Below are 13,693 nucleotides of genomic sequence, written 5' to 3' on the forward strand. Positions count from 1 at the left end.
TCTGTGTTTTCAATCAGCAGGAGAGAACCAAAAATGCACTAGATGTATATCGAGTAATATTTCATTTTCTCACATATAACGGTACGCTGGGAAAGCCATGTGCTTTGGCAATTTTGTTCTTTTCTTTATATTTACATTAACCTGAAATAAATAAATAATATAAAATATATACAATCATGGTAACAAATAGTCATATATACATACACACAAACTTATCAGAGCTTAATAAGATTCAGCTATATTTAGCCCCACCCACCCCACACAAAAATGGTAAAAGACCCTCATAAAATAAATCTGGGTAAGACAATGAAATATCTACACATCTGTCATTATGTTTCACTTTAAGAAAATAAACCTTTCCCACAGGGCCCAGTGCCTGCCCAAACACAATGAGCTCTTTATGTGATCAGAAATTAACAGCTACACTGACGTATTTCTCAAAGCTAAATGCAACATTCTAAATTTAAACACAAATATATTTTAAGAAGTACATTGGGGAACTACAGTCACTGTGAAGGCAGACATTTGCTTAAAACAAGTTTAAAGGTGAAAATGCAGGATTGTTTTCAAGCTTAATAATTACCATTTTTCCATAGCTCTTGTCAGTTTGACACTTGGATGTTTATGCTGAAACAGTGCCCCATAGACATTGCCAGCACTTACAGAAAACAGGAGACACCTGATGATTGGAACCCCCTTATATTTGTTACATTCCCATATATTTCTTATATCTGCCTTATAATCACCCCAATACTTTATGTAAATTCCAGATGAAGGTGGTTGTTTGTACTGACACCATCTTCTAGCAAATGTGAAGTTTGGAGTTTGGTTATTTCTGCATGATTGAATTAGAGTCGTCACACACACATCAACCACAGGACCACAGTGCAGAACAGCAGAAACTGATGTGGTGAAACTATGTGTCATTATAACATCCATCCCATAAATGCCCCCCTTTATACATGTTTTAGAATGACCCCAGGCCTGTAGAGATTCTTCAGGACCGCAAGTCAATGAAAGTTTTTCATACTGAAAAGAATCTATACAGCATCACATGTTCACATTCATGGTGAGGAAGAGGAGAGGTGGAGTGGGTGGAGTGGGGGCGAGGAGGTGGTGGGAGAGTTGGGGGGGGGGGTGATGAGGTGAAGGGAGTGGGCGGGGGGTGAAGAGGGGACTGGTGGGAGGTGGAGTAGGATGGGGCTGGGATGTTTACGCGTACGTGGTTTCATCCTCGCCCTCCCAGCTGCCTGCAGAAATGGTGAAGGCCGGCACCTTCCCTGGGTCCCTGTCCCCAGCCGAGGCCCCTAGGGCGGAGGGGCCCTTGGCGAGTTTGGGCGGGGGCGGGGAGCTTCCTCGGGAGGCCAGGGCCTCCGAGCGCAGGCACACCAGCTCGTGGAAGCACTCCCGGAACCGTGTGGACAGCAGGTTGTAGATGATGGGGTTGACGGCAGAGCTGAGGTAGAAGAGGACGCCAGAGAGGATGTGCACGTACTGAAACACCCTGTGCATGAGGTCCGTCCACTGTGTTACAAAGCTCCACAGCAGCCTGTCCACGTGGAAGGGAGCCCAACAGATCGCAAACACCACCACCACCACCGCTGCAGGGCAGACAGGAGAGGCAGGGTTAGCCCTAACCCTAACCCTAACCCTAACCCTAACCACCACCGCTGCAGGGCAGACAGGACCCTAACCCTAACCCTAACCCTAACCACCACCGCTGCAGGGCAGACAGGACCCTAACCCTAACCCTAACCCTAACCACCACCACTGCAGGGCAGACAGGACCCTAACCCTAACCCTAACCCTAACCACCACCACTGCAGGGCAGACAGGACCCTAACCCTAACCCTAACCCTAACCACCACCACTGCAGGGCAGACAGGACCCTAACCCTAACCCTAACCCTAACCACCACCACTGCAGGGCAGACAGGACCCTAACCCTAACCCTAACCCTACCCACCACCGCTGCAGGGAGAGAGACAGGAAAGGTGGTCACATCCTTTTTCATGGCAATTTGATGTCTTCTTATCAAGTTTAGCTTACAGTTGATCCATAAGAGAAGAAAAAATTGTGTTGTGTGTGCACTTAGTTTCGTGAGTAATTAATATTGTGATATCAATCAAGGCTATCATCCTGATATCACCTCATGGAATATTCAAGTCTTGCACTCCCCAGCCTTTCAAATATAGACCATGATTTGTTCTTTTAAAAATAACACTCAAAAGGACATAATAGTTCTCGTGAAACATGCTGCTTCTGAATGGCTTAGTTGGCAAGGTTTTTGTCTTGAGCACTTGCAGAGCCCTACAGCCTGGCTTTGAATTCAGCTGGGTAAACTGCTGACAATCACCAAGAGCCCACAGTGCCAAACAAATAAGTTTTGTCCCCCTGGGGAGGGTCGGTAGGCCAGAGTACTCTCCTCACACTGCCCTTGGCACCCTGTGACGTGTCGCGAGGATCATGAGTTGCTCTGGTGACTCTGACGCTCTGGAGAATATCATCTATTCTCCAATTAGCTTCCACTTCACTGTGGAGCACTGTGGGACTTGTAGTGTGAAAAGTACCTGTGCTAGTGTACAGGTGTATCAGGGGATTGCACTCCTAGCATCTGCACTAAGGCAAATACTGATAACAAAAGCTGGCCGTACCAGGAGGAAAAAGGCAGGTGTACAGTCATACACTGTGAAGAGGCATTACAGTACGGGTCTCACTGCACAGTGACTGTGTATCTGTATCACAATACACTGCAAATGGGTGATATAACCATGTGTGCTGCTCAAGCAAACTGTGGGGGAACAGACAGACAGAGGAACAGATAGACAGACAGGAACAGACAGACAGACAGACAGAGGGACAGACAGACAGACAGATAGACAGACAGACAGACAGAGGAACAGACAGACAGACAGACAGATAGACAGACAGAGGAACAGACAGACAGACAGGAACAGACAGACAGACAGACAGACAGAGGAACAGACAGACAGACAGGAACAGACAGACAGAGGAACAGACAGATAGACAGACAGACAGAGGAACAGACAGATAGACAGACAGACAGGAACAGACAGACAGAGGAACAGACAGACAGACAGAGGAACAGACAGATAGACAGACAGACAGACAGAGGAACAGACAGGCAGACAGACAGACAGACAGACAGACAGAGGAACAGACAGACAGATAGACAGACAGACAGACAGAGGAACAGATAGACAGAGGAACAGACAGACAGACCGAGGAACAGACAGATAGACAGACAGACAGACAGAGGAACAGACAGACCGAGGAACAGACAGATAGACAGACAGAGGAACAGACAGACAGACCGAGGAACAGACAGATAGACAGACAGACAGACAGAGGAACAGACAGACCGAGGAACAGACAGATAGACAGACAGACAGACAGAGGAACAGACAGACAGGCAGCCCTGTATTCCACTGAAGGCAGCAAACAGAATCATGTATTATTATGAGAAGAAACAAAGACAATTGTGCAGCTTTCGAGGTTTTCAACAGCAAATTATCCAATTGAAAAACATTCTGTAGGCACTTGAAGAGATAAAGAAGACGCTATTCCAAAGCACGTCAACCAGGCCTGACAAAGACCATTGTGATCAACTGCCATATAAAAAAAGCCCATTGTACAGGGTGAATTATCAATCAGCTCTGGTGCACTTTAGCTGTCCCGCTGTGCTAAGGTAATAATTTGCAGAAATAGGGCACATACTAATGATAAGATATCAGCAGGAACACCCAATACTTCGAGCCACATGAGAGCTCTCAGATTGATGATTTTCTATTCGCAGCATACTGGCTCTGTGGAGCTGTAATAATGTTTTGATCAAACAGGACAACATGACCCTGCCTTATATCTTCTATCTTTGGTTAGAACCCACTCATCACCAAGAGAGAGCTGTAATGTAAAGAGAGAGCTGTGGGGATGCGGACGCTGGCAACTCACAGAGCATCTTGGTGACCTGCCTCCTCCGGCCGCTCTCGACATGGATCTTCCAGCTGCTGCCGGAGCTCCAGTTCCTTCCCAGAGTGCCGTGGGGCAGCCTGCGCTCGCGGTCCAGCCGGCAGCAGATGACCAGGTACAGCGCGCTGATGACCGTCATGGGAACCAGGTAGAAGAGGACGGTGGTGACCTGGATGACCAGGTTGTAGATCCAGCGCGGCTTGAGCAGGCTGCAGGTGGCCGACTCGGCGACCCTCTCCGGCAGGTACAGGTAGTAGATCCCGTGGAGGGAGGTGTTGGGCACAGCACAGGCCAGGGACACCGCCCACACGATGCCGATCACCCGGCGGGCGTGCTTGTTGGTGACGGCGTAGCGTGTCTTCAGGGGGTGCACCACAGCGAAGTACCGCTCCACGCTCAGTGCCATCACATTCAGCACCGAGGCAAAGCAGACCGTCTCGAACAGGAAGGTCTTGAAGTAGCAGCCCCCCTCTCCGAAGGGGAAGGGGTAGTTCTGCCACAGGTCATAAATCTCCAGCGGCATGCCAAACAGCAGCACCAGCAGGTCTGACACGGCCAGGCTGAACAGGTACAGGTTGGTGGGCGTCCGCATCTTGCGGTGCTTGGCAATCACCGTGCAGGTGAGCAGGTTGCCGGTGACGCCCGTGATAAAGATGAGCAGGTAGATGATGGAGACCGGGAGGAAGAAGGAGGACCTCTTGGGTCCCAGAACATTCAGGAGGATGTCGTCAATGGTCAGATGCTGACCGGCTCCGCTGACGTTCCCCGTGAGGTTGCAGAGAGCGTCTCCGACCCCCGAGCAGTTCTGCAAAAAGGCCCTCAGGTTGTAGTATTCCATCTCGGAGCAGTGCGTCGCTGCAGGGACCGCATGGAGTTCATTCAGACTGCAGGTCAGCTGCTCTTCAGGACACGCCCTCTCTTTAAGGTGTCTGTGGAAAGACACACATTTTCAGGGACGTTACAACGCAAAGTCACACCCCCAGTCTCGGCTCCCCAGCTGATGTTTGTCTGTAAAAATGATTTGATGATACCATACCTGGACCATGAGGCTACCAATGGAACCCTGCCGAAGCAGAGTGATTTACAGTGTAAAATGACACATAGGAACTCAGACCAGGCTGAATAGTCCCATAGGGATGGGAGGCAGGGAGTCATCCCAAAGCTGCATGCCAACAATGAGCGAGGTGTGAAGAACACCTCCAGTTGCTATGGATTGCCTGTTTAAACCCAGGGAAAACTGCAGTAAAAGCGTGAGGCATGCAGGACCTCAGTCTACTGGCGGCAAGGAGGCCTCTCTGTAAAAATAGTAACGTTTGGAAAGTGCTGTAAGATACACTAAGGAAATTACCATCAGTCCTGGTCAGTTATATTGATCATTTAAAAATAAGCATGCACAAGTATGCAGGGAGCAGAGAGTGTTCTCAGGCGAGTTTCTCCTGTAATCACATCCACATTCTCATCTATGTCATGCCAAGCACAAAGTTCAGTGCGTATATAACACCTTTCCGCCTGCAGCACCGGCCGGCATAGGCACAGAGGAAAGCACAGTGATTGCACACACACCTTGTGCCTCCATAATGCTATCATAAAGTTCCTCTCAGCCCCGGAGCTCTGTGGTTTGCGCAGTTGACCTGAACTCCTCTCTCAGCGTCCGTGTGGAGAGGAACTTATCGACCGTAATTTGGGAAAAGGAGGGGTGCCGGAAGTCTGTCTCGCACTATCAGCTCAGAGTGGCAAACAAAGGCCACAGAATGACAGAGCCAGATGGGTGCTGGATTTGGTATTAATTCTCTCTCATTTTTTTAATCTTGTATTTTTGCAGTTTGAAGGCTTTTTCTGCTAATGACTACAAGCATTATGCAGGAGCAAACAGAATCGATTACTGCACTACTAAATACATTATTTTTATTTGATTATATTTGCTGCTGCAAACGTGAGATAAATTATATAACGAGGATATCTTCGAGAAGCATGAATAATGTAATTATGCTCTAAAACACTAAGCTGACAGGATTTGTTTTAATTTGTTTCATGTTTTATGCATTGAGGATGCTGTGTGTGTGGTGTTGCTGAGATCAGAGTATGGCGCTTTCTGGGTTTATTGAAGTGGGGAAGACCGCGGGGTGAGATCAGAGTATGGCGTTTTCTGGGTTTATTGAAGTGGGGAAGACCGCGGGGTGAGATCAGAGTATGGCGTTTTCTGGGTTTATTGAAGTGTGGAAGACCACGGGGTGGCCAGTTTGTCCTGGCTCTGCCCCGTCCTCTCTGGCTGTCCGCTCAGAGTCTGGCTGCAATCAGCTCATACTAATCACCAACGCCTGTACACTGCCTTTGAGAAGATGGTCATCTATAGAGGGGAATCTCTCTGCTTCTCAGTGCTTCAAAGCCCCCAGCTGCAGTCTGCATTTCCTTTGTAGTCCCTCCCCCCATTGTAGGTTTTTTTTTCATGGCATCAGGTGGGCAGCACCCCCTTTTCACGATTTCTTGTTTCAGTTTGTCATGATTTAGTTTCCTCTGTTTATTTCGGGGTGACCCTGGTGTCTGATGTTTATTTCAGGGTGACCCTGGGGTCTGATATTTCAGGGTGACCCTGGGGTCTGATATTTATTTCGGGGTGACCCTGGGGTCTGATATTTATTTCGGGTTGACCCTGGTGTCTGATATTTATTTCGGGGTGACCCTGGGGTCTGATGCTTATTTCGGGGTGACCCTGGGGTCCGATGATTCACTGCAGGGCAGCTCAGACTTTTCTGTGTTTGCTGATGGTCAGACTTTTCTGTGTTTGTTGATGATTTGCCATCCCACCTGCACCTGTTGACCATCTTTTGAATTTTGTTTCATCTCCCCAAAATTGCAACGTGTGGGATTGTTGTGCCATATGTTTTTGTACCTGTTTTTTCAGAGGTGTGAACAAATATGGAGGCCACTATATATTTATAGCAAATTCAGTTCACCATTGATATAATCTGAATAATCAGAGTGAAATGGGCATAGATCATTTTTCTGTCATGTCTTTCATACGAATTACATCAAAATGATAAACTTGCATCACATCCTTCATCTTAATTACATCACAATGATAAACGTGATCACTGAGAGGCAAAAATTCACATTTTAAAGGTCAGACTCTGCGCTGTTTAGCATCCAGCTGCCTGGCTGTAATTCAAAGTGAAGGAAACCTTTAGCATGTCCCAGGTGACCGAGACCTAAAGTAGCTTCCTGCTTTGTTTGTTATAAGCCACCATACAGGTCTGTGAGGCGACTTTCACGCCATTCTTGGGTTGGTTGCACAGGTTATAACAACAAACAAGATCATGTAAGGCATCAGCCAATCACGTCCCAGGTTGCTGCAGCTCTGTCTCTGGGATTCGCCGATCCTGAGAGAATTCTTGGCAAAGCAAAACAGAATTCTACTGTACATTACATGAGGAATAACAGGTTGATCAAATTAGACAAAATGCTCTTGAAAAAAATGGAAGGGGTGACATTTGCTTGAACGTTCAGTCATTGTCGTTATCATATGGTTTTCACACCTCCAATTCTAGATCCTTGATCCATCTCCTGAAAGGTTCGCCACATTCATTTATCGTGTTATATCCAGCCGTCACATTCACACTCCATTAACTAAACACTCAGTCAAAAGTGCTAAACTCTCACCTGTTCACTAATACTGTCCCTGAGGAAACTAACTTACATAATTTCGTGCGTGCTGTTCCAACCAAGACATTGGGTCTTTCCTGCATCCCCTCACAGCACTGGCTCCAAAACACCCTCCAAAACTTCACCCCCAGCTGTCGTTCAGGGTAACCCATGCTGAGATCAGGGCCACACTGTAGCACAACCGTAAGGAGGGAGGGCTGCCAGCCGAAAGGTCGGTGGCTCAATCCCCTGCTGGGCCACTGCTGTTGTACCCTTGGGCAAGGTACTTAACCTGCAATTGGCTCAGTAAATATCCAGCTGATACAATAGTAAATTGCTCTGGATAAGAGCATCTGCTAAATAACAATAATGTAATGAGCTTTGTATGCACCATTGCCATCGTCTTAAGTGCCAATGCAATCCATTAATGAGGCAAGTGAAGTACATCTTCTCCACCCCCCCCCCCCCCCCCAAGTCCAGATTCGCCTCTAGGGAACAAGCATGCACCACAGCCAGCCTGAGAGCTCAGCTAAACTCAGATAAAACTTCACAAGGACTCAGATAAAACATGTCCTTGCAAACTTCCTCTGTAGACTGATTTATTCCGTAAATAATCATCATCATGAGATGACTGCATGAAAGACAGTGTGTAACCTAACGAATTACGTTTTTTTTTCATCATAAATAAATCCGTAAAGGCCAAATGCACGCAGAGCTGATTGAGCTAGAATTTAGAATTTAGTTAGCTAGTAAGCTAGCTAAAACATTTGCTAATGATTTGTACAGCTCCCTGGTCTTGCCCTGCTAGTTATGAATATGAGAATATCAGAACCCTAACTATGGTACAGTCCCTGACTGAGGCCTACACCTACACAAAGGATGCTTTGCCCAGCTAAGCTCACTATCTGAATGAAATATTAGAGTAGATGCAGGCAAGGACTGCTCATTCAAACACGTCAGACCAGCCTCCCTGCTCATCTGCTCAGCATGCAAACACTGCACTGACTCCTCATACAGGAACACATCAGCACTGACTCCTCATACAGGAGCACAGCAGCACTGACTCCTCATACAGGAACACATCAGCACTGACTCCTCATACAGGAGCACAGCAGCACTGACTCCTCATACAGGAACACATCAGCACTGACTCCTCATACAGGAGCACAGCAGCACTGACTCCTCATACAGGAACACATCAGCACTGACTCCTCATACAGGAACACATCAGCACTGACTCCTCATACAGGAGCACAGCAGCACTGACTCCTCATACAGGAGCACAGCAGCACTGACTCCTCATAGACGGCATGAGAACAGGGACACATTGAAGCAAGCCTCAGCCTTGGAGCTGGGGACCACATGGAGCAGGGTATTTTAATTTAGTAAGAACTTCACTCATAAATCGACTGTCCCTGGCTTTAATGGCAGCTGTGCTTTTTGTGTTGAACTGAACTAGATATTATTCTGTGAACAGCTGTGGAAGGGGAAATGCAAGTCAAATGCAGCCAAAATGTGAGGACCATCAAACAGGACTTCGCAGATACCAACTAATATAAATATCAGGAACAATTGGTCAACATGCTGTCGTATACACTATAGAGAGAAATGGTGGGTTCTCTTTATAACATTACAGTTCTGTAATGATTCTGGCACCAGGCAATTTCAGAGTGAAATATATCTCCTGAATAATACAATATTACTCCCTCCCTTCCTGTAACCTTAATGCCTTGATGAAAGCTTCAAACAAAGTTTTAATCTCAATCTTCTCTCAATATTTTCAACAAATTCCACAAAACAATCATCATTGAGTGTGCTCACTCCTGGTGCTTTAAATAACGTACATGTATCATGTTGATCACCTCTACAGCTGCTTATTTAAAGTGCAGAACATTATTCCAATATACATCAGCCGCCTGGGATTCGAAGTCGTAACCCTCTGGTTGCGGGTGCAGCTCCCTTCGTCCACTTGTTTGCATACAGACGCTCCCTTCTTTGTTCACCGCGCACAGGGATCTGACGCGTCTCTGCTGGCCTGAGGAAGGACATTTTTCAAGCGCCGAATTCACGGTTTCTATTTTAGGCTGAGGGCGTTGGGCTTCGCATTAGGAGCGTTAACAAGACGTGATGTTGATTCAAATTACACACTGCATCTGTGAGAACCATCGTATGATTTTCACTGACACTTAAAAGAATTTAATAAAATAAACATATCCAGCACATCCCTCGTTTACTTTTTTCTTTTTTGATAGTTTCACAAATTATACTTTAAACGCAAAACGGAGCAACTGACCTTAGTGCCGTCTTCGCCTGCACCTCCAGAAAGATCACGGATTTTGCCCGTGCAGTGCCACGACGCTCCAGGATCAGTAATAACCTGTATCTTCTTAAAGCCTCAATCACTGCTTCCAATTCGTCAGATGAACCAACTCTTCTCGCTTTCATCAAAGAAAAAGGCGCATTGATAGTCTGTCATCAATTGCCCAGAGCAGATAAGAGGATTCAGCCGCAGTTCATTCTCAGAGGCAAATCCAATCAGTCCACCTGCATGAGAGTGATTGGGACGTCAGGGCGCCGCGCGCTGTCGCACCCTCGCTCATTCGCACAGGACCACAGCGCGTGCCATTCCATTTCGCCACGAGATCTGAGCGCAAAGACAGGGCGCGCGACGATCGCACACGCTGCTGCCGCGCGCAGTGCGCCCGCGCATCAGGACTCCCTTCAAATAAAAGTTACCGTGAGGGAATTAAAAATGTTCATTTTTTGCCTTGTAAAAATGATGAACAAAACACGGTATATTAGTCATTGGTTCATTAGTTCATTAGAAATCTGAATAATTTCCTATATAAATCAAAGTCCAAACAGTTATATTTAATGATTAATTAGGATACATTTACATCCAAACAAATAAGTCTGCAGCCAGGTGTCTGTACTGTACTTATCTGCGATCAGAAGATGCAAAGCTTTGGTGTGCGTGTTATTAATTAAAGTCGTGCGCGGAAGGAAGATCCAAAACAGCAACCTCATTGAAAGATCCCCTCCTCAGGTGCAGCGTCCCCCTGGCTTGCTCCTACAAGGTCAGCTGCGGTTGAAGTCACCGTTTGAACTTACGGATATCACATCCGTGACCAAAGTTGCATCTGACAACTGCTTTTATGTTTGCAGCCTTCTTTCTACATGCAAACCTATTTTGCATTTTAGACCTGTATCACCATGAATAAAAAAAAAAAGCTTAAGTACAATTTATTAGGAAGTTTAGCTTCAACAGCAGTATCTGCTAAAGTTCTTGATGTGTCCTTTAACTAAACTGAACGACCAACATTAAGTAAAACTATCCTTGAGCTGTGATCATCTCATTATCAGTGGCTTCTTAGAAATAGTTTAATCTCACCTTTTCGGTTCCTTGTTTGGCTGAAAGAGGTATTTGACTCTCAGGGAGAGGTTGGAGAGTTTTTGTCATCCAGGTTTGTGACTTCCATGGAGCTGGGCATATCATTATGAATGAGTATATGAGTGTATGTTTGCATTCAGAGAAGTGGAGGAATATAAATGCAGCCTGCCACATGACTCAGGAGCACAAACACATTCATGACAATTCACACGCCAGAAATAACTGTGGGAATGCTCTGCTGATTGACAAAATCACAGGGCGCTATTAACAGCATTCAATTAACAAGTCAGAGTGTGGATCTCTCCTTTTAAAAAGTGATATAAAGCATTTTAGAGTGAAGGTTTTTACAGCTGCTGTTACATTTTTGAAAGCATTGGTTGGACAGTTGGGTTCCAGTGAGTTGAGTACTCATTCATTTACTCATCTGCTCTGAGTGAATCTCCTGGAACTTTGCAGATTTGTTTGATTGGTTTCAATCTCTGAGTCATCAGCTGAACGTGACAGCCTGAAGTGCCACCCATGATAAAAACAGCTGCCCTGCTAATAATCTAAAGGTCTCTGTGTCTGACAGCCTGGGAGATTTTGCTCCAAAGAGAGCGCGTGTGTCAGGGTGAGGTAGTCACGCATGAGGAATTCAAACAGCAGATGTGTTTTTTTATCTTTGTGTGCGGTGGTAAGCTGCATCATTTTTACATTAACCGCAGGTCTCCGCATCAAGCATGCCGGGCACAAACAGATACAGGAGCAGAGGCTGTCATCCAATCAGCACGCTGACATGTGACAGACATCATGCCACAGGAAGTAAGCATCAGGTGGAATCAGAGAATGGAAATGATTCATAGCTGTTTCTTTGTGCAGAACACTGTATGGACCCGAATATGAGGCCCTGGCTGAGGGAGCACCTGGCTTCAGTGAGTCTCTGTGCAGGTGTGGGAAGGTGTGCAAAAGCTCACTTGGTGATTACAAACGTGTTCTGAAAAAGAGAGGAGGTGAGAGAGTCCCGTCTGCTGAGAACTCTGTCTGTCCACTGGCATAACCTCTGCTGCTGGCCCCACACTCTGCCACTCTGCATCAGCACTGACTCCACTGTGACCATGTTGCAATATAGAGAATGTTGCATGTTTAAAACATGTATTCAGGCTAGTGCTGTACTTTACCTGGGTAAAGAGTGAACAAGTGAAAAATACAATCAAGACTGCACTTATTAACATGGGAGGCAGACATATTAATCATCTAAACCAATATTGCTTGATCTTTATTTTCATTATGCAGAAGCCCATTAGATTAGATTGTCATTATATTGATGGCAAAGCTATGTCAACAGTGTGAGTAAATTTCTCCACCATGCCTTTCAGCTTTTCAGCTCAGAGTAATTACTAGTGAAATTGAATAATTAAAACTGTGTAACGCTAGACTCATCTCTCATACAGCGGTTGCACTCTGAGAAATGGCAGGCTGAACCCACATCACCCATCTCACAACACACTCTATTCAACAATAAATGTCAACAAATAAAAAAGTCAATAATACTCTCCCAAGGGTTAATTTACAAATCTTTATGGACTTAAGGACTCCAGAAAACACGATTCAACAACATGCATGTTAAATGGCAAATTATCAGCAAATAAACCGGATATTATCTAGGGTCACAATGCTTTCAATGAAGTCAAAAGACACCACCCCTTTCAAAAAAAGTTTAACTAATAAATATATGCATGATCAAAAAGTGGGAGCTTCGGGGAGCTTTGACCTAATTTTGAATACAATATGGATGAGGTGTGTAAAAGTGCTTTAAAAATGAATTAAATATTAATTTGATTTCCCTCTTTGCATTTTACACAGTCAGGATTATTTTCAAGGTTTCCTTTTCATGGTGGAAATATACAGTGCTGTCATAATCTATTGTAGTGTTGCACGTTCCTTTGAGTGACAGTGTAGTGGTGTGGTATTGCACTCAAGGTATTGCCAGGTACTTAACCTGAAATGCTTTAGCAAATCGCCAGCTGTATAAATGGTTAATAAGTTAACATGCAACCTGGTTTACCCAAGAATGTTTCTGAGCAAATACATATGCAAGCAAAAATATGAATAACAGATGTCCTAACTACTATTCCAGTACTTAATATTCACTTATCATTCTGACTGGTAACAGACAGACAGGGTTCAGAAAATGCCTCTGGCTATCAAGACAAACTCATTCAACAAGACATCTAACCTGACACCAAGAAAGAAAGGGTCTTAGTATCTGGGTAGCTGGGCTTGTGAGAGAAATGCACAAGTTGGCCACAGGGGGGCGCACAGAGTCCAAACAATCGTGTGACTGTGAGGACGCGTTTGCATTTATCTGACAGACGTTTATGGAGACGTCTGCTGTGCATCTGTGGAGGAGGGGGGTCGATTTACGAACTTGTCTGCGCGAGAAAGCGGGTTGTTGTTATCTTTATGATTGGGACCGGTACATCGCCTCAGTCCTGCTGAGAGGATGGAAAAAAGAAGTGACACTTTTACGGTCACCTGTTGCCAACCCCTTACACAGTTTGTGATTTCGTGAAACCCTTACACTCTCTCATATAAAACTGGGAAAGGTGTAAACAGTGTTTTAAAAGGAGCTGTTGAAAGCAGGGTGTGAGTGGCAGGGCCACACTGGCTGTGGGTTAGCAGGTCTGACGCAACC

General features: G+C 45.7%; 1 protein-coding gene across 1 annotated transcript; it reads right to left on the reverse strand.

The window, feature by feature from the left end:
- Nucleotides 1-1,212: 1,212 nt before the first annotated feature.
- nmur3 (neuromedin U receptor 3) lies at nucleotides 1,213-4,827 on the reverse strand. Its single transcript, XM_036531824.1, has 2 exons — nucleotides 3,972-4,827; nucleotides 1,213-1,601 (listed from the first exon to the last, which is right to left on the reverse strand). The coding sequence occupies exons 1-2, from the start codon at nucleotides 4,825-4,827 to the stop codon at nucleotides 1,213-1,215; spliced, it is 1,245 nt and encodes a 414-aa protein (XP_036387717.1).
- Nucleotides 4,828-13,693: the final 8,866 nt, after the last annotated feature.

The sequence above is a fragment of the Megalops cyprinoides genome, chromosome 6 (genome assembly GCF_013368585.1).
Source record: "Megalops cyprinoides isolate fMegCyp1 chromosome 6, fMegCyp1.pri, whole genome shotgun sequence".
Taxonomy (NCBI): Eukaryota; Metazoa; Chordata; class Actinopteri; order Elopiformes; family Megalopidae; genus Megalops; species Megalops cyprinoides.